This window comes from Apostichopus japonicus, chromosome 20 (assembly GCF_037975245.1).
Source record: "Apostichopus japonicus isolate 1M-3 chromosome 20, ASM3797524v1, whole genome shotgun sequence".
Lineage (NCBI taxonomy): Eukaryota > Metazoa > Echinodermata > Holothuroidea > Aspidochirotida > Stichopodidae > Apostichopus > Apostichopus japonicus.
Genome location: NC_092580.1, coordinates 12,867,014 through 12,889,343, shown reverse-complemented (window position 1 = coordinate 12,889,343; position 22,330 = coordinate 12,867,014). Strand labels below are relative to the sequence as shown.

Sequence of the window (22,330 nt, the reverse complement as noted above, 5' to 3'; positions counted from 1 at the left end):
TCTTGAAAGCATCAACGACTATTAATTAATTTAATTCTTAACGATGGTTAATTACCTTATCTGGTCTGATGATGCGGAGAATGATCAGCTTCTTGAAACTGTTGAGTGTGATCTGCCAGGGTTCAGGAATGGGTATCTCGTGAGGGTTAGAAGAATCGTAGAACACCTTCCAATCTTCAATCTGTAACAGAAAAATGAGGAAATTTAGCGAAAAAATGTCATGAAACAAACCAACCAAGAAAAGGTACATTTGCATCAAAGTGACTGCCTCTCTCATAACACAAAAAAATTATTCCATAGTTTGCCTGAAAAAGCTACAATTTGCAGACATAATATAGTCAGTACATTTCTGTGTTAATATCAAACATCGAATCTTTACTTTGGCTGGATTTGATTGTATACATACTAAGATAGATTGACATAGAGATTATTAGAGAAAGTTCTTTACACAAAAAAAAGCAAGGGACACCATATTTTGATATAAATATAAATCCAATTAGTCACGATTATGTATACCATAAATACATGAGTTATTTGGGTTTAAGCCGAAAGCAGGTTCTCCAAAGCTGGCTAACAGTATAAATGATCTTTGAGGATACTACCCTTGACTAGACTAAACACTACTGTAAACATTGGTTAGGTCCTATGGAAAGCACAAAAATTGGTGGTGAATGACAGAAAATTTGCTTTTTTGAGTGAAAGACTGTTATGATTTCTCAATCTTTATGACTATCTGAAAAATGATTTCTGTTAATGAATCTCTCCTGCCAGCTAATGGCCTTCAATTGACAAAACTACTCCAATCAGTTTTGATTAATTTGATTAACTTAATAGATATTAAGTTATATAATCTTGATCATGTTAATCAAGATTAACTGGATTAACTTGCCATTGAGTATTAACTTCTGCACTCCCTGTTTCTGCATACTAGTGACTTGCAGCAATCCTAACAGCCTTTAAATCAATTTGCAGGCAATCATAAAAAACATTTTCAAAATGAAATACTATTTGCTCTATGAATCAGAGATGATTTAAATTAATATCGACAGAGCCTTACGTTCTTCTTAAAGTTTAACAAGAAATCATCGAACGCCTCCAGCTCGGACACTCTGACAATCTCTGCCCAGGATTTATCCGGAAGCCACTCTGGGGCAGGATTGGGAAACGGATTCTCCAGGGCGATCCCTCCGGTCAGGAGAAACTTCCACTCGCTTTCGTCAATCTCTTTCCTGGAAGGGTGAAAGCAGATGTGAGGAAAGTAAAAAAGCTTACATGGTTAGGATTCTAAGGAAGAAATGAAATCTATCAGATAAACAATAACAAGAAAACAATGTCATGAATGGATAGAGGACAAAAGTCACAATCATGGCAAGCCATCCGTGCACTTAATGTCCCTTACTGATGATATGGTTTTGACAATTTCTGTGGGAAGAAAAAGTAATTGAATATAGGTGCATTTGCTAACATGACAAGAATTCCCATACCAAGGCAATACTTTGAAATAAGCATAATATACATTTGAGAATGAAATTGATTGTCAAACATTGATTGTCTTGCTTTATATAAATAATTGGTATACAACCATAAGCCATACAATAAACCATAAACAGATTGATGTATTTAGTTGGTTGATAGCCTAGTGTGTTTAAATCTAAAAGAAAAATTTCTCTAAAATTGAGAATTTCAATAATTTTTTTTTCTGTACCCAGGAACTTTATTGAAAAAGAAAAATAAACAAAACAAGAACTCACTGATAAATTTTCTTTCCCGAAATTATGCTAAGAAAAGTTGACACAATACAGAACTGAAAAGTTTCCCAGAGAAGTTTGGTCCAAATGTAACTACTTGTAAAGGTTTACTACACTCAAAGAAAGCACACCAGTGTTATCAAGTTGGACACTGGAAGCTTATAGGACTATGCCTTATTGAAACTAATGACAAACAGACAAAGAAAAAACTATTAACTAGCACAATGTAAACTAATAATTATCATAATAATAACGGATGAGGGGTAAACATAACAGAGGCATTATGAATTGATATATATATATATTCCATACCTTCCTTTTGCGATTCCGATGCACAGGATAAATGAAAAGAGCAATTTATCCTTTTCCAGGAGAGATCGGCAGACATTCTGATAGATGTTATGAGTGAAGTGGTCGTTTAGGTTGGTGATACGTACGTCCAACTCAGTCGCAGGTACACTCTTGGCGATGGACTGAATATGGAGGAAATAGTAATTAGGATAATCTAACACCAACGAAAGTATTTTATCGGTTTAAAAATGATTCAACATGTGAGAGCGGTGGGGTGGGGAGGGGGGGCACAGATTAACTAAGAGGATTTGGTACTCTCAGAATCTATGAGGAAATAGTGATTAGGATAATCTAATACCAATGAAAGTATTTTCTCGGTGTAAAAATAATTCAACATGAGAGAGGGGTGGGGGGCGGGGCACAGATTTACTAAGAGGATTTGATTTATGTCAGTACTCTCAGAATCTATGAAGTGTGTCATATGACAAGGGCAAGTTCAACCAAGGTATGTATAAACAGAGGGTGCATTTTAGTGTTGATTAGTGAACAACAATCTGTCACATGGGTCAAGTTAACACATATAAATCAACATTTGGTGTAAATGTTTTGTACAGGGAGTTTCCCTAACAAATTTCTATGAGGGCCAGAGTGAAACATTGGCTGGACGAAAGGACCAGACAGAAATCAAAATCTCACTTTATCTAGATCGAGCAATGTGCAGGATAATCAAAGCCTCACGTCTTTAGGGATTTAGTGTAAGACTGTGGCTGTTTTGTGTTTTGTTTTTTTAGTTGATGGTAAGACTGAATCTTTTGCAGGCCCAGCTTGGCTCACATTCTGCCCTATTGAGAACTCCTGGTACAGCAAGACACAACTGGAAGTCGTAGTGCTTGACAGAAATAATCTTTGTTCGGTTGTCTGTGCAATGGTTTTCATAAACTGCCACATTACACAGGGATATCTAGATAAGTTGTCCAACTTGTGAAACTATGTCAAACAGTTAGGGCAGATGTGAAAGTCTACTGATTGCATGGAAAGGATTGTTAACCAAATAACTGGATATCTCAAGCAGAGATAGCTTCTTTTCACATAATTAACATACTGGGTTATGATAGGTTACCATGGAAACAGCAAAAGTAGGACCAATATCAAATCACATTTATATTAGGAAATGTAATACACTCTGATGCAGTTAGGGGGAGTTTAGTTACAAAATTCACTACAAAGTTAATAAACACAACTAAATCAAACATACTTGTGGTTGCTGTTGTTGAAAACTTGCAAAACTTCTGTTAAGTTAAATCGTTAATAATGTTACAGAATGAAACTGTTATATTAGGCTCAACAAAATAAATATATTTGATATTGAGGTCAGGGTTTTAATGACATGATGGAGTGAAAAGTGAAAAATTCTTTTCATGTTTTTTTTTACCATTAGTCACCAACCTTTGAATACATCAAGTCAAATTCTTAATTATTCAGAAGATGCAATCTTCAAATCTATCCATCGAAAGGGAGCTTCTTTTATTGGGGAGGGGGGTGAGGAGGTTGAAAAAAATCACATCCCCTGATGTGTCCTTCAGTACAAGAAGATACCAACTTCTATCATTCTAGTGTCCCTACAATGTCAACATGCATTTAAAAATAAATGCAAAACAAAACGTGAAAGTTTGATACTTATTTTACATCGATTAGGATTCCAAGGAATTGAAATTGGGTATATAACATTTACACATGTGTTCATATTATTGCATACAATTGGCATCTTTTACACAGATATTGCACCATATAATAACTAGCTATCCTAATATCTCTGGATATGATCCTAAGATCCTAATATCACTAGATATTTTTCAAAAATTAGGTCAAAGTAAAATTTATAGAACACATTCCTACCTGAGTGCAATATCATTAACCAACTTTGTCATACTTGAATAAGTAAAATAACAGAACAAAAACATTACTATAAATTTTTTTTTGGTTATATGTTAAATAAGCAGCAGACACCTAACATTTAAAGCAATGACTGCATTGGAAATAGGAAGGAAGAGTGAGGGGGGTTTGGGTCTGTAGAAAACATAAGGGCAGGTAAATTGCACCTTCAGTCAGAGATCGACATGCATGGGTAGAAAGTCAAACAGACTGACACTGTTTGCTTTTAAAATTAGTGTGTTAAACACAATACACACTTTCATTATCTGTAACAATGAAAATAACACACAATAAATAGCTATTTTTAATTAAAGTGAGCACAAAACAACATTTCACCAAACCGCTGATCTCAGCGCAAAAAGCTTGTGTTAGTAAATGAATCAATATCAGAGGGCCCGACGGTTCGATCCCAGCAGGATCTTCTTCAGATGCGAAATTAATGTCATAACAATTTTTGTTAGTATGAGTAGGTTAGATGTTGGGTTTAGGTTGCAGCAGGCAAAGAAATGCAGAACAGACATGCAGGGCAGACATGCAACTTACAGGTAGAAGAGCAATGTCCTCTTGGGACATGTCTCTAGTGGTGAAGATGGACTGGATGAAAAGAATGGATTCAGAAACTGATTTGTGAAACAAAAATAATATGGTAAATACAATATCGATAATAACCAAAGGGATAACGTGTCCCATGCTCGACCGTATCATATCGATAAAGATAAAGTGAATATACCAAAGAAATGAATGACAAACCACTGATATATATGAGCATTGAAAGTAACAGTGTGATGGAAAGTGAACAATGTGCATATCTTAACTGTGTGTGACAGTTCACTGTAGTATCAATTTGTCAACACCTAGCTTTATCGATGAAATTGCATGTAACGTGGTGTGTGAGGGGGTTTTAACCCCAATCACATTAGTTTATTGCATAGTGTAATATACCATGCAAGAGTGATATGAGTTACATTACTATGTCAGTATGGTCAATTACCTGAAACACGCAAATTGCTCTAGTGTTATGAAAAGACCAAATTCCATCACCCCCTAAAAATTAAACATTTTCCAGTAAGAGATTTTCTATCATTTAACATACTGCCATTGAATTTTTTGAAGTGACTACAGTTATTTTCCAATCTGTATCTCGATATCTGATTACAATTCAATGATAACTGTTATTTTGCGGTCAAAGAAGTTAGAATTTGCCAAAGTTATCTGTAGTACTGATTTCTGGACACTTCCATATAGCTAGATTTATCTAATACTTACCTGCAGGTAAAGGTTTATGAACCAGGTCAGAGAGTACTGGTACATGGATTCAATGTTGGTCAGATCAGAAATGGTGAAAAACAAGATGGAGGAATGCTTCGCAACCTGCAAAGATTAAAAAAAGAAAAGAAAAGAAAATGCTGACGAAGGTGATTAAGATATTTTGCTTTACAAAAGTCCTTCATAGATGTCGCCTAGAGCAAGCCTGATCTGCATATAATAACATTACAAACATGTCAAGCTGTTGTCGTCATCAAATAATTGGCCGGATTATCATTCGATTGTAACCGGGTTTAGTTGTTGAAAGGATGATTGATAGCCAAACTTTTACACAGATAAATATTCCGGGAGTGGAAAGGGAGTGAATCTGTGGGTAAGAGCTATAGGGTTTGGATAATGTTTAGAAATACGCAAAAGACACTCCTGTGTAATACTATTTTTACAAAGCTGCTGGTTAGGTTCCCAGCAAAAGTAATCCATTGTCTTCGTAAACAAGCCTCCATTAAAGTTTGTTCAATTAGTGTCACAACAGATGCTATGAGAATCTTGAGGAAATTTTTTCATTTTGCGAAACAGACATCAGCACTTAACGACTCTAATACACACTTTCTCACTACTACCACATTTTTGAAAAAGACCTAACACCCTTCCAACACAAGACCTTACACATACCCTTCCATAGCATTAATGTACTTGAGCCTAGCTTACTTTGTTTCTTTTAAAATACAAGAGGCAGTGCTGAAATTTTTACATGTATCAACTAGTGGGAATTATTATCAGCTTTATTTTCAACTCTTGCTGAAAGAAGAAATACTTTACAAAATTAGCACAGTGCATCAGTTTTCTGAGCTTAGGGAAGTTTCTGAATAATATGGTAGAAAACAAGGCAGGTACTGGGTACACGAGAACTGTTATACATCTTCCCTTCTATGTAGCAATTTGCACATTTTGTGATGCAATACCAGAGAAGAGACACAATCAAATTCTGTCACCTTCTTATTATTATTATTTAATCATCTCAAGGAATCTCACCGGTTTGTATCCATTCCTCGTCTCGTCGATCTCCCGTTCCGTCTTGTTTGCGGCCTCCTGTTTCTCCGAGATCTCCTTGGACAAGACCTTACTGGACGAGAGTATCTCGATGGCTGTCTCGTCCTCTAAGATGTTACCCTGCGATGAGCTCAAGACTTCCAGGATTTTATCTTCTATCTCTTTCAGCTGTTTCCTGTTCTTCGCGCTCTCCATGATCAGTTCGTTCTTCTTCTCTTCCAGCTCGGGCTTCTCCTTGGCGGCTACCAGCCCCAACAACTGATCTTCTAGACCCATCGGTGTGATCATAAAGTTGATCATCGTCACCTGCAGGGATAAATCGATACGATGAATGTGAGAAGAAGGTAGATTTGAGATTTTATAAGAGGCATTAGCAGGAGGGTTAGATGACTTTGTAGGGATGAGCAGAGGGTCTTAAAGGAGGAGAGAGCTTGAGAAGAAGATGACAACTTTGAGAAGCAGAGATGTTTTAGATGGAGTCCAGGTATTTTGAAAACTGTAGAAAGCTTGAGGAAGGGAAGAGAGGTCTTTGAGGAAGGGAAGAGAGGGCCTTGAGGATATAACAAGTAAATAAATTTGAAGTTTCCAACAGTACATACATTTTGAGATAATATAATTACCTTGACAGAGACCTCCGGTAGGTAATGTGGGTTCCTGAGTCTCGTCGTTATGTACAGCATGAAGTCACGGCTGAATTCGATGACGTTGTCTCCAAGACGGATGTAATCTATCCCGCTCTGTAGTAACAGAAAGAAATAAGATGGACGAGGAAGATTTGTGAACAGGCCAATCCTTCTCATGTAGAAACAGCATACAAATAACAACACAATTCTGAATATGTATTAGATAAAAAGAAATACAACAATGAAGAAATATTAGAAAAAAATATTGAGAAGTACATAGATAAGGTCAGACTCAGAGTACCGAAACAGTTAGTTTATTCAATTTATAGCTGTTATTTGATTCTAGCTTTTATTTGATTCCTAGCTGTTTTTTTATTTTCTAGTTGTTTTTCAATTTCTAGCTGTTATCCAATTTCTAGCTGTTATTTAATTTCTAGCTATTTTTTCAGTTTCTAGCTGTTATCTAATTTCTAGCTGTAATATCATTTCTAGCTGTTTCTCAGTTTCTAGCTGTTATTTCATTTCTAGCTGTTCTTGCACCAATTGTTCTTCTTGAAGTCCTAAACTCTCACCTGCTTAAAGGTCTGTTTAAGCAACAAAGGCTCTAAGATTGGGTCCAGTTCCTCTCCAATGTTTTCCATCAAGCAAGGCTGTCCAAACTGAAATTAAATATTGAAAATTCATTTAACATCATATTTCCTTTTGTTTAAAGGTTCAATTATCTCAGCATCAAATACACAACAGATCTTATATTATTTATAAATTCCAGTTATTTCCAACAAATGCAGCTTGTTTATTATATATACGGATTAGAAATGAAAGTTATTTTTCATAAAGACAACCAAGCAAAGCCTTTTACATCTTAAACTATTCATAATCCACTACATTCACTAAGAAGTGTAAAAAAAAACAACATTAAGGTGATTTTTATAATTTAAGAAAAGGATACATTGAGTGATCATTGAGGTACAGTGTCATTCTAATTGAGTTCTCAATTTTCCAAAGTACAATAACACTCAAAAGGGTAAGTGGTGATTAAATTAGCTGTTTGAGTTGATTCTGATATATTATGTTGATGCTATTCAATATCGAATCCACCACACCACCCCCACACTCCTCCCCCCCCCCCAAAGGAAATTTTAATTCATTACCTTGTCTTGTCAACTTTCATTTGAAATCATAATTTAAAATTGGATTCCCCCCCCCTAACATGCTCTTAACATGTGATTTGTACAAATTGAGAAAGTGTCTGGGACAACTAATTGTGTAGAACCTTGTACTTGCTCATTTTGACTTGCTTTCGTGAGACGAAACAAGACCAAGGAGGGTCTCTCAGTTAGTTCAATCTAGCTTTGAGAGATACTGGTTTCAATTAACTGTGGACCAAAACCCTAACCCTAACTAGTACCCTACACTGGTTAGGAATCAGGCCGTTTAGGCCTACGGTGGTGATATTTAATATAAAACTACCTTTCTAAAATTTAAGTCTTACCTGGATACAGTTCTCTAAAGTTCTGGTGTAGTTTGGATCGGAGAGTTTGATGACCTGTAGCTTGTTGGGTTTCTCCATGTTTTTGATCCACTTGTCCGCCTGACCCTGGGGGTCGATCATCAGGGGCCATCTGTTGGCGTTGGTCACGATCAGTGCATTGTCCGTTGAGAAGCTGCAGAAAAACACAGACAGGAAAGTGAAATCAATGGAAACATTTCTGGACCAAGAAAAAAACCAAGACAGCTAAATGTGATACAAATAGGGAAGGCAAATACAATCCATATTGCTAGGTGGAAAGCCCACATCAAACTATCTTGTTCATAACTTTAGATATGGTTGCTTTGAAGATGATGGTATCTTTGCCAGATAAATCCTTTACCTCCACTGCACTGGGAATTATGTTGTAGTTGTTAGTTGAACCGTGATGTCATGATGATGCACACATATCCTTAAAGGATCATTACTTTCCATTTACAACCTTGTGGGTCTTCTTGGTCCTTGAAATGTCAGCTTAATAGTTATCAATATACCCTGAACTCTAAGGCTGCATGAACCCCACAACCTCCATGATGGTACAGTTTAATCTGAATGCTGCAAATGCTTGATCCCAACCCACCCCCAACCCACCAATCCATACCCCCTCCTCACAGTACTGGTCCAATTAAGGAGAGAAGTGATGTCAGCAAGAGGTATGCAAGGGGGTGGGAGGGCATTGGTATGATATGCTATGGTCATTTCAGCCACGGCCCTATGTGACGACTTGCAGTAGTAACAAAGGACTTTTATGTTACTATTCACAGTTTTGATTTTTTCACAAGGACCTGATTTGCAATATCAGAGTCCGGTGCTTTAACCTCTCCGTCAAAACATTATGGAAGATTTGCATGAAGTTTGTGGGAGGTGAATACACGATTTACAGGATGCTTGCAAAGTCTATAGATGATTTACAGAATGGCTGGCATTGTTTCCGGCAGCCAAACTCTGCAGGAGGATGGATAATAGAAATACTTACTTGTCGACCGGTAGGCCGGCCAGCTGCCACTCCCTGACCCTGACGGGGTCCCCGAGGGTAGCAGATAGGGAGAAGACATCGGAGACAGGGATATCTTTAGCTTTACAGAGACCAAACCAGTCTCGGAGACAATCCTGGAATTATCAAGAGATATGAGAGAGATAATAATTATGAAATAGGTTTATATAAAATATTTTTACAAATTCAGAACTTACACATTTTACTATTAGACTGTAGTGTTTATATAATTAACACTGAGATGTCAAAGACAATTGAATACAGCTGAGTGACTGACATAGAGTATTTTAACATCTCTTACTCTCTGCTCCTTGATTTTTGTTGTGAGGAAAGGTTGCAGGGGGAGGGGGGAGGAGTATGTGAAGAAAATTTAACATCCCCTCTTCACTTCATTTTCTGAGATCGTTCGGCTGAATGGATGACATAATTACTCTGCCCAAAATTTGGCTGCTTTATTGATTCCATTACATTTTGACTTTTAGCAGGATCATTTACATTCTTCATTTTGTCAGTTCAGTTGGGAAGTTTTAAGATTTAAGGACACATTTGCATGTTTCCCCTAACTTCTCAGAGACTACCTTCATAAATGGCCACACATTTAGCAAAAATGATAAATATTTGATTATAAGTACAAATAGATAATGTATGAAACAGAAATAGATACCTGTCTGAAGTCAGTTGTGAATGGTCCAAGGTAGGCTACCACAGCCGCTGAAAGAAGAACGTTGCCGACGATGTTAACATAGCTCTCTCCGAGCTCCTCCACCAACTGTAAAAAAGCAGGAAGAAAAAAAACATGGATAAATCAAAAGGGTTGTACTTGGAATTTACTATGCTGAATGATGAACACTCCTTAAAGTAAAGTGGTTTTTATTGGTACTTTTCTAGTTAGAAGTGAACTGATATGTGATATATTTGATAAACTTTTGTGAAGCATATCCATCCCTTTTATTCTGGACTGATTTTTCAATTTAAAGTTGCTTATGTTCAATATGAAGGACAGGTGTTGTCACATGAGGTCCTTACAGACACTGTCGGTCTGTCAGTTAGGGTGAGGGTAACCACATAACCACTCTTGGGGTAGCAAGACCTTCTCTTTATTCCTCAATTAAACATCGCCTCTCTCTTCTAACAGTCCTACTAGTTGAACAAAGACAAAGGCAAATTTCCCCCAAAAATACCTTCCATGCCTCCTCTTTTTACAGCACTAAATCCACTAGGCATTTCCACACACGCATATCCATCATGCAAATGGTTCATGTTTTATAGCTTAAAATAATTTCCATTTACAAGCAAACTAACAGCTCTTCTCACACTTGTCTATTTGTCACTTTAAACTCCCAACGACTATATGGAATAGAAAGAAGTAAACTTTAACTTGGCTGTTGTCAGGGTTTAATTTTTTTAAAGATTTTTTTTAATTTGGCTGTAGAATATGTGCCTTTTTTCCCTTCATTAATCTCCCATCCCCCCCACCCGCCCCCTCCCTTCCAAAAATTGCTAAGTTACCTTCATAATACAGCTCTATTAATGTTATCATATTGTTGGTGCCTCTCCTTTTCCTTCCCAAAAACCAAACCTTACCACTGAATGCCTACCTGTAACCATCTGTCCTTCTCACCGCCGAGACCGGCGATTAACTTCTCTGCTCGAATCAATTTCAATTTGGTCAGCTCTATGTTATTTTCTAGGTTCTATCGGAAGGAACAGAAAATAAAGAAGGCAGAAGACATTACACAGGTATTATTCTTCAAGGAAAAACTGTGTTAATGTGAACCTTTCTTAACCAAATAGCTGTAAGAAATCAAATATATATGATTACAGCTTAAATTACCTGACCTGACACCCTTATTAAAATGAATCAAGTAAGTAGTGCTGTATCTAACTTTATGATTAAAACTATTATAAAAAAGTGTAATTAAATTGTAACGTGTGTAATTATTAATTTTCTCCTATTGGAATTTAGCTATGAATCAAAATACATCTCTCTCATTTTCTGTTTGGTTTCACTGAAGGGGGTGGGGGTGGGGTGGGAGCTGGGATGGGCTGGGGAGGTAGAAGGAGGGGAGATATAATTTTCAGACAAAATTCTGATATAGTATATATGTACATGACCTCACAGGTGTATCCCATGAACACCTGGATGGTATGAGAGCTTTATTTAACTCTTTCCCCAAATTATCATAAGAAGGAAGGATATTTAACCACTTCCTTTAATGGGAATGAGAGATACTATAAAACAAGATTATCATAGTTTAAATCTCCTTAAGACCCCCCTCCCCCCCCTCTCTTCGAAACTCACTTTCTTTTCTGTCTGTTTAGCGCTCAGCTTGTTGTTCAACTTATCCAGTTTATCCGTGATTTCTTTCAGGACAGCCCGCCTCTCCTCCAGGTTGCCGACCTGTTCTGCCAGCTTTGATTCTGCTTCCTTCAGTCGAGCACGCTTTGGTGCAACAATCTGACATAAGAGAAGAGAGTCGAAAGAAAAACATTTTGTTACAATTTGACTTCCACCCAGGAATGTCTTTGCTGTGCACCAAAAGTCCCATTTATTAATTATGTTAAATTATTGAACCTCAGAGTCCCATTAATATTGAATGCTAATATTACCATATATTTGTATATATATAGTAAGTTATCTTTCTCGCTTCAATATCTGAAATACAAACTCGCAAATTTTAGTTAGGATTCCTAATCCAACATGACATTCTTCTCTATCACAGTCTACCTTTATACAGCACTTTTTGAGTTCGTTTTGAGAATATTCTTGTTAACACTATGCTGTTTTATACTAACATATCCTGTTAACGACTTTGGTCCTAAGCTTTTTAGTATCTTAGTGTCACTTCATATAGTAAAAGAAAATTTGAAATGTTGCTTTTTATTTGCTGTTTAATCTTTTAACGCTACAGTGTGGGAAATGATCCACGCAAGGAACGGTTTAGGACTGAATCAAACTAATCTCCCAATTGCTCACTCACCCACTCACTCACCCACCCACTTACCCACCAATCCATCCACCTTTGATCATGTGAAAACCTCTAGTAGGCTGTCTTAGTTTGACCAAGTAAAATCTCATTTTGAGTAAATACTCAGTAGGCCTGCTGACCCAACTGAAAACTGGCTTCTTTATTAAACAGAATTGTGTTCCTAATTGTAGAATATGTTAACCAAAGTCCACTATAAAAAGAAGCATAAATGGAGGAAGGGGGGGGGACACTGAAAAGGAAATTTCTAATGATTCGTTACCTTGGCAACTCTGTCGTAGACCTCAATAGCTCTGACCCAGCTGCAGATGCCCTCGCAAGCTGACGAGACCTTCCTGATGATGGTCGGGTCAAAGTCTGGGTTGGTGATGTAATTATCCCTGATCTTCTTCATTACGCTGATGGGTATATTATCCCTGTCGTATATTTTGAGAGACTCCAGGAACTTCATGTCTGATAGCATCTAATAGAATCAATCAGGATTCAGGATTGAACTTTATAGGAATTCTTTTGTTTATAGGGCGTCCATGTTCATACAGCATGGTGCTCTAGAACCATTGTTGTGATTTTGTTTTTCAGTGTTTTGTCTAGTATTTACTATTTTATATCTTTATCATAATTTTATTTATTTTCCTATTTATAAATTTTTAATGATTTATACTGGAAATAAAGAATTGAATTGAATTGAATCATAAAAAGTTTCTTTTTAGAAGAGAAACACATATAGTCACATAGGGCCTTGAATGCAAAGACCCTTTACACAAAAACAAAACAAATTATTATCACAGTTCAGCATAAAATTAATATATATTAGAAAGAGAAAATGCAGTTATTAAAAGTACAAACAGGAATACATGTCTGTCACATCTATCCCTTCCCAAACAAGGAAATTAATTTAATGAGCAAAAGATGTGGAATATCTGGTGCACAAAGCCTTCTGGTCATGTTTAATAATAGTTCATACATGGATAATGTAAAACATTCATATGTAATAAGGAATGAGACATAGATATAGACAACACTTAGCTATGTAATACACAGACATGTAATATCTATATGAAATACATAAATATGTAATATCTATATGTAATACATAGATATGTAATATCTATATGTAATACATAGATATGTTATACCTAGGGGGAGAGTTGAATGCATTCATGAAAACTTCACAGATCCATGTTAATTCTTGACAGAACCCAGAGGAGATCAAGATGTAATGAATCCGAAACATTTTGTGGAAGAAAGAAGGAAAGGGGTCAGTCTTGCACGTCCAAAGGTTTGCGATATATTAACCGTAAGTAGACTAATACATCTGTAATTGTGTAACCTTTATAAAGTGCCACAATAGGACTTTACCTTTTTAGCTGCGGGCCAATAATTATCAACCAACTTCCCACTTTCATTTGGTTTCTTTTCTGGTTTGATGCTCTGCAAGAAAGAAAGAAAAATAAAACATATATAAATAGCATTACTAGCTATCGTACAGAACCATAATGGAATGACAAGATTACTCGCTTGTGCCGTCAAAATATTCACAAATAAAATTAGGAAGAAAAAAAAATGACTAACACCCCACCAATGCATCAACCACAAAACTCCCTGATTGAGGGAGGCTTTATAATCACTTCTTGAGGCCTCTGGTAAAAGGTGTGAACCACAAAATTAACAAAAATTAGAACAGATGGGGTGGCATTCAACGCTTTGAGCTTTGGCATGACCTGTGTTCTTTTATTGTTTTTACAAATCAGAGAAGCAGATACATTTTAGTACGATTGGTTAAAATAGCTGTCTGTGGTTCATCAAATTTACAACCCTAGTGAAGTGTATCAGATTCTTCCATTTGCAGACAAGAGCATTCTATTATCAGACTACAGCAAAGTATTTTACTTTTCTTACAAACTCAATCCCCCCACCCATTCCAACTACCAGCCACTGTCTCCCTACACCCAAGGAAATGGTACATACCTTCATAATACAGACTGCTTCCATGACCAGCTTGACACCGGTTGGAGGGTTCACCATGACCTTGATGATGGTGATATCCTGCTGTTTTAATGTATCCAGGGCCTTTATAGCAGCATTCAGAGCAGGCATGGCTACTGCTAAATTCTGTTCACATTCCGCCTGCACAAAAAAAAAAACAGAAATATGGGAGGGTGGGTGGGGAAACAAATCAGCCCCATTACACATCTTTGGTATAAAAAATATTATTCATAGGAAATAGGGAGATACAGACATTTATTGGTTTCTTCACAGCTTAAGTTCAAGTACAAGGTTTTCTTAGATAACTTTGTTTATCAATTCAGTAAGGTGTACTTTATATGTATAACTTTCATTTCTGGCCTATGGGTATTATGTACCTTTGGTTCTTGTTCAAGTTAGTGTAGCAAAAAAAAAAATTTTGCTATTAATTTCTGGCTAGTCAAATACATACATTTTGGTATGTACCTTCCGTTCTTGTTCTAGCCTAGCCTTCTCATTTCAGGTTACTTTATTACGTAGCTTGGTTTTCATTTCAGTTAGTCTGCAAGTATGTACCTTTGGTTCTCGTTTTAGACTGAACCTCATTTCAGACTGGTGTATTAAATCCCTTCAGTTTTCCTGTTAGGCTAGTGTATCACCAACCCTTGGCTCTCATTTCAGGCTATAGTGTCCATAGTACCTTTGGTTTTCAATTTCATGATAGTTAATTCTGTACCTCTTCTATTGGTTTTGTGCTATAATACACTACGTATCTCTCATATCCCGTTCATGCTAGTACATTACATATCTCTCTTATCCAGTTCATGCTATAGAACATTACCTACCTCTCTTATCCAGTTCGTTATATAGTACAAAACATATCTCTTGTATCCCGTTCATTCTATAGTACATTACATTTCTCTCGTATCTGGTTCATTCTATAGTACATTACATTTCTCTAGTATCTGGTTCATTCTATAGTACATTACAAATCTCTCATATCCCCTTCATGCTATAGTACATTACGTATCTCTCTTATCCAGTTCTTTCTATAGTACATTATGTATCTCTCGTATACCGTTCATTCTATAGTACTTACGTATCTCTCTTATCCAGTTCTTTCTATAGTACATTACGTATCTCTCGTATACCGTTCATTCTATAGTACTTACGTATCTCTCGTATCTGGTTCATGCTATAGTACAATACATATCTCTCCTATCCCATTCATTTTATAGTACCTTACGTATCTCTCGTATCTGGTTCATGCTATAGTACAATACATATCTCTCCTATCCCATTCATTTTATAGTACCTTACGTATCTCTCGTATCTGTTTCATGCTATAGTACAATACATATCTCTCCTATCCCATTCATTTTATAGTACCTTACGTATCTCTCGTATCTGGTTCATGCTATAGTACAATACATATCTCTCGTATCCCATTCATTTTATAGTACCTTACGTATCTCTCGTATCTGGTTCATGCTATAGTACAATACATATCTCTCGTATCCCATTCATTTTATAGTACCTTACGTATCTCTCGTATCTGGTTCATGCTATAGTACAATACATATCTCTCGTATCCCATTCATTTTATAGTACCTTACGTATCTCTCGTATCTGGTTCATGCTATAGTACAATACATATCTCTTGTATCCCATTCATTTTATAGTACCTTACGTATCTCTCGTATCTGGTTCATGCTATAGTACAATACATATCTCTCGTATCCCATTCATTTTATAGTACCTTACGTATCTCTCGTATCTGGTTCATGCTATAGTACATTACATATCTCTTGTATCCCATTCATTTTATAGTACCTTACGTATCTCTCGTATCTGGTTCATGCTATAGTACATTACATATCTCTTGTATCCCATTCATTTTATAGTACCTTACGTATCTCTCGTATCTGGTTCATGCTATAGTACATTACTATAGTACATTACCATATAGTACATTACATTCATTCTATAGTACATTCTATAGTACATTCTATAGTACATACCTTTATCGTCATAGCTTCTTCAGCTGCTGCATTAGCTTTCTCCTCCTCGGCAGCCACTACCTGCCTCTTGGCGTCCACTTGGACCGTCTCTTTCTGGATTATCTCGATGAGCTTGACGGTCTCCTCGCTGGTCTGAATCAGCTGAGGTTGCAGAGCAGTCAGTTCTTCTTGCATCACAGATATCTAACAGACCAGAAAGGCAACACAAAGTGAAAAGGCAAACAATAAAAGAAAAAGATGAATAAAAAGAAGATGATATATAGCAGTAAATTGTAACTTGTATATGATGAGAGTTTTGATAGATTAACATGTCTTGAACAAGCTTATATGATAGATAAACATGTCTTGAACAACAGCAGTGTTTACGTACAACTGTAAATTTCCAACAGAGCCATCATCAAAACAACAGACATCAAATGATACTATCATTAACAAACGTCAGCCAGGATAAAGCAGTATCTATTACTTTATAAATGACAGCAACATGCATGTACACCACACAAACATTCAGAAGTTATTAAAGCCTGAGGTGGTAAGAAAGAGGGTGGTAGGGAGGGAGGGTGGGAAGGAGGGAGGGAAAGGATCCCATGATTTTAACTTGTTTCTTTACTTGTTTTTAGTTTGTTTTTATTATGTTTTTTTTTATATATATTTTTTAATGTTTTTTATTTATTTATTTATTTTTATTTTTTATGTTTTTATTTTTTGTAGCATCATGAAGTCATGACTGATAATTATGGAGGGTAGAGGAGGACATGAGAGAGATGGGAATGTGTCCTTTATTTTCCAATTCAGATTTCCATATCACATCACTCAATGCCAACTTTCTTCATATGTTCATAACGAGATAACAGTACCTGTGATGAATGATATTAATGTGTAGCCTGCTTCAAATGTAGAGTTTATAGGATATTCCAGTGGTAGACAATGTAACATTAATATGGAAAGATAAATTATTCCACACTGTTAGTTGAAAACCTCAATATATTGTCCCTAACTCAAGATTTTGTTGATTGGCTAAACACCCCCCATTCCTCCCTGGGGTGGATCATCGTAGGTGGTCTGTGATGTTATAATCTTGGGCTAATGTTCTTCATAAGCTTAAAATTTCCTATTATAATCTGCTTGTTGATTTTTATCCTTGAAAACTGATTCATTTGGGATGGTTCTCTGTATTTAGAATTACATCAAAATGTAACTAATTTGTTTAGTAGAAATACTATTCCCCTCTGTGAATAAAATGAGCTAAACATTATAAAGCAAAGCAAACACATTTCCAGCTGAATTGCTGTGATGAAATCATTCCCTTTGCTGTTGCAGGATCCATTCACAAAATACCATCAAATTTGAAGAAATTAAATAATCATATCTTCTCCGTACATAATGCTATGATGATGTGGTTTTCACCTAAGGATGCGGAAAATTGACAACATTTTTATCATGCAATCAATTTCAGCCACTGGAGTGTTCCTTGAATATGTGACAGTGTCACCTCACAGTAATCGTGAGTGTGTGGGCAAGTCACAAAGTCCCATGAGTAGGGGGGGGGGGTGGAGGGAGGGCAAGACCAAAGTCCAATGAGGAGGAGGAGGGGTGTGCAAAGTTCTGTGGTGTGTGAGGATGAGGAGGGGGTAGCAATAAGGTATGGTAATCAGTGCGCATCATACCTGAGAGGCAGCAAAGTCCAGTTTCTCAAGACCGACAGAATATCGGTTCTTGAGGGTGAGTATCTCCATCCTCTTCTTGTTCAGAAGATGTTTAAACGTCTTGATGAGTTCAAGGTAAGAGGTAGGAGTGACGTAGTTCCGCCTCCGTAGGGCTGTGTAGAATCTGCAGATGAAATCAATGATACGTAACAAATATGTGAAGCGTGTCTTGCAAAATTCAGGCAGCCTATTTACCGGCTAAATGGCCAGTGGTCTTTGCTGGTTGGCAGAAGAAAAGAAAAATGCACTGGCATCTTTCTGCCGGTTGGCAAATGAATGTTGCTTTTGTTTTATATCTCAAAGAAAAAGCAAGTGGGGATTTGATTTTAGCCATTGTATTGATGCACTGGCAATTTTTAACCAAGTCAATAACATAGTAAGTAGTTGATCTAAACTCATATCAGAATTTATCATTTTAGGTCAAACAAAATTATACACAAAGGAGAAGAAGCTGGTTACACTTCTTCCATTATTAAAGTTACACAGCAGAAGTTCCACATGATATCTGATTTACTCGAGTAGCTATGGCGGCAACATTCTGTGCTATTTCTTCTCATATATTTTTTTAAAATTTTTTTTTATAAAAGCTAGAGTGAACAATAGCCCATGAAGATTGACATAAGTCAAGAGCTAATATAGGCTGTGAGGCACTATAAAATAAATCAACATGGGCCAATCAGTGGTTCACAGCAGCTTAGGAACTTCTGATGGGTGGGGGGTTGCTGGCCCCCTCACCCCAGAAGCAAACCTAAGCGGTGCGGTGGGAGGTGTGCACTATACATGACCTAAACTGAAAGAATCCAGAGATTCAGAACAGTTGGGACATCCAGATGGCAGATGAACACCTCTCGGTCAAGGATTGGGTGATCAGTGCCTATAAAATACACCTCCCACTCCCCTTGGACAGCTGGTAATTACCCATACTACTTACCATGGGGATAACAACTAAGACACATTTTCGGCTTGAAACTATACGCTATACAACTGCTATGAGGGGCTTGCTCTTCTAGGACTAAACTTTTGATACTTGTTTGAAAATAATTAAACTTGCTTGAAGTATAAACACTTATGGTGACTAATGCAAATAATGTAATGTTTGTAAATATTATGTATATTCTACTTCTATATTATACATGTATATGGTGTATACATTCTAGGCCAAAGTCTTTGCATAATGGAAATGAAAAACCAATTGAATAGGATTTAATTCATTCAGGGACGATGCTAGTAATCTCTTCGACAATTTTGCAAGAGATTTTTCTCTGTCTTGAATTTTGCTTAATACCTTTCCGACATTGCCCGGACGCTCTCGTGAAAATGTTTACACATCACCACCGTCTCTGCTCGGACCTCTTCAGACATCTCGACATCGTCCAAGAATTTGTGAGCGACCCTTTCGAGAGCATCTTCCGGCCATGCCTGTGAACGATAAAGGCCATATCGAATAATGGTTAAAAATGTGTTGACTTGTTATCAATGGTAGCAATTAGAAAATGGAAAAACTTAAGGTGGATGATTCCAGGATTTAGAAAATGTTAGATTGGCTATGAAAGGAAGCTGGCACCTAGTATCTCTCTCATAAATGCTTTTAGTAACTAACTTTCTTCTCAATTTTTAACGTAAAATAAGAAATGTTACATACGGGTAAAAGTATTGTAAAGGTTACTTTTCAGTAACACGTTTAGTTTCTGAGCAAAAAAATAAATAACAAAACCATGGTTTGATGGTACCAACCCGGCAAAATTACACCTCATTGCAAGAAAGAAATTGATAGGGAACAATTAATCCTCTCTTGTTATATGCTCATGACTGGTTCCTTATTAACTTAAGTGGAAAGAAGTGACAAAATTTATGGCTAGAATGGGATTGGAACCAGTGACTTCTGGGTCAGGAAACCCAGGGGTTGTAACCAGTGTCCTCTGGGTCACAAAACCCAGGAATTGTAACCCAGAGGTCACAGGTCACTGAAGCTCGTTCTAGCCATAAATATCTTTGCTCTTTTCCATCATTTATAATTTCCCAGTCACTATTCCATTCTTCATTTACTTGTATAACTTTAAAACTTTTGGTACACTGTTGAACTTTCCAACAACACTAACAATGATTGAGAGCCACCCTAAGAAACCACGACAATTATTTCCAAGCTATTAAATTTAACTAAAATTAATTCAAAGTAATTATTTTCTAAAAGCAGTAAAATGTGTTGGGTTTTATTGTCATCAGATGAAAGGTACAAATCACAATGTGTCTCACCTTAAACCAATCAATCGTACAACAGTTGATTAGGGATGGGAACATCCTTAAACGGTTCCTGAAGGCATCACCGATAGGGCTGAAGGTCAAGATCACATGCAGGTTGCTACGGATACGCCCCACAAATTTGTTGTACATGTTCAGAGGCGTCAGTTCCTCCTTGGAGTTTTCGGTGACTGCCAGTTGTTGCATCTAAAGAACAAATGTCAAGTGATGGTTTATCATTTCAAAATGGCACCTAATCTTTTCCTTATAGTAACTATTGTATCTATGTAAAGTAAGGACTTAACTCATCACCATGACAATGCACTACTGTCAAGATCTGATACTGATCAGAAAGCCAGCAAATATTTCTTTTGGGCCTTTTTTCTTACAAAATATTCTAGAAAAATATTTGATTCGATGCATTTCAAATTTGATGCAGACATTTACTTCCATATATCATATAGTTTTTATATTTTTAATAACAGCATCTGGAAGGGTGTGGAATTGGAGCCCCTGGCCTGCTAAAAGTCAGATTGGTTGTTCATCCAGGCCAAGTCCACATGTCTTCCAAATGGTTTAAACAGAGATCCAACATGAGTTGACAGTCTTTAATTAAATATCCACCCCAGAGTGAATTATGAGCATTTTGGCATTTTCCCATTTTCATACATTTGGACTTTAAATAACTGCCGTTCTAGACGGAAATTATTTTACCATTTTATAAAATTAACCAAGGGTATCTACAGACCCTCTTTTTTATAAAAAAAAATAGAGACCACTGTTAGAAAATATGACAATTGTAACTTGACAACAATTACACTTCAACTTTCAAATCTCTTACCCATTGCCTCTTCTCCTACCCTGGCACCAATTAGACGAAAATTAGACAAAAAATATCTTTCTTTCTTCTCTCCATCCCTTGTCTACTAATCCCCTTACATCTATTTCTTTGTGTTCACCATGCTCATTAACATATCTGTATTCTGTGCATGTTTTTGTCCCTTCTGTTACTGTTACTTGTCATTTAGCCTTTGAAGAAGATCCTGCTATGATTGAAACGTCAGGCCAACTTACTTTTACACATTCTTTAACACAGGCTCTCTAGTGGACAAGCAATTTGCTAAGTTTTTTTTTATTAAATATCTATAATATACACTAATAGGCGGAGGTTGTTTACAAAGCATGCACCAATTAATGATAATTAATAATCGAAACTCAAATATTTGAATATAAAGGGTGACTCTCCGTACCTTCTCAATGATCTCCAGTCTCTCTTCATTTTCAAACAGGTTTGGGATATCTCCTGTGTTCAGTATCATGTTGACATCTTCCAGAAAAGATTCATGCTAAAATAATCGCAAACATATAAAGATATTAAAAGAAAGAAAATTTCTTTTTGATATGTGAAAGAGGAACAAAATCTAAACATTCTGGTGAAATTTGCATTCAATTCCTATGTACCGTATTTGAGATATATTTACCTGGACTATTCGTTTAGTAAAATGAACAAAATTAATTAATTACAAAAGCAGATGAGTCTGAGTTTCGAAAACATGATCGATACAATGCACAAGCAAAATGACTTACAACATATACACTTTTCAGCTTTTGGTGAAACATAGCAATAAATATTTTTTTGTACTATTATATTTCTTTAAACAATGACATTTACCCCATTTATAATTAAAATTGAAAGTTATGAGAAAGGAGAAGTGTGTAAAATATGACATCACCCCTGCTTGCTTCAAAGTTCACTTCTAGCTGGTACAAAATTTGACAATTTCAATATCTGAAAAAGGTATATGGAAACTGAATGCAAAGTTCATTATGATCCATACCAATTGGTTCTTTAAGTCGATCCTAAATCTAATAAAAAGTAGTAAATATTATATGATCAATTAATACTTTACCTCTGTACTATTCCTTATAAACCATCTGCTCTGCCTTACCTTCACATCGATACTCCTCTATTTATTAATTG

General features: G+C 36.3%; 1 protein-coding gene across 10 annotated transcripts in view; it reads right to left on the bottom strand.

The window, feature by feature from the left end:
- LOC139960795 (dynein axonemal heavy chain 3-like) overlaps window positions 1–22,330 on the bottom strand; it is an 83,660-nt gene that overhangs the window by 12,007 nt on the left and 49,323 nt on the right. For 5 of the 10 annotated variants that reach the window (XM_071959346.1, XM_071959348.1, XM_071959349.1 and 2 more), the window contains 21 exons: window positions 21,600–21,695; window positions 20,365–20,556; window positions 19,397–19,530; window positions 18,073–18,235; window positions 16,406–16,588; window positions 14,388–14,546; window positions 13,779–13,850; window positions 12,682–12,882; window positions 11,735–11,890; window positions 11,031–11,126; window positions 10,097–10,201; window positions 9,415–9,548; window positions 8,403–8,574; window positions 7,483–7,569; window positions 6,908–7,024; window positions 6,270–6,593; window positions 5,238–5,342; window positions 4,515–4,565; window positions 2,061–2,221; window positions 1,058–1,229; window positions 56–181 (listed from right to left, as the gene is read on the bottom strand). In XM_071959346.1, the coding sequence (XP_071815447.1) occupies window positions 56–181; window positions 1,058–1,229; window positions 2,061–2,221; window positions 4,515–4,565; window positions 5,238–5,342; window positions 6,270–6,593; window positions 6,908–7,024; window positions 7,483–7,569; window positions 8,403–8,574; window positions 9,415–9,548; window positions 10,097–10,201; window positions 11,031–11,126; window positions 11,735–11,890; window positions 12,682–12,882; window positions 13,779–13,850; window positions 14,388–14,546; window positions 16,406–16,588; window positions 18,073–18,235; window positions 19,397–19,530; window positions 20,365–20,556; window positions 21,600–21,695 (3,006 nt within the window). The remainder of the gene's footprint in view (window positions 1–55; window positions 182–1,057; window positions 1,230–2,060; window positions 2,222–4,514; window positions 4,566–5,237; window positions 5,343–6,269; window positions 6,594–6,907; window positions 7,025–7,482; window positions 7,570–8,402; window positions 8,575–9,414; window positions 9,549–10,096; window positions 10,202–11,030; window positions 11,127–11,734; window positions 11,891–12,681; window positions 12,883–13,778; window positions 13,851–14,387; window positions 14,547–16,405; window positions 16,589–18,072; window positions 18,236–19,396; window positions 19,531–20,364; window positions 20,557–21,599; window positions 21,696–22,330) is intronic. The other 5 variants (XM_071959353.1, XM_071959356.1, XM_071959351.1 and 2 more) reach the window with 1 other exon arrangement.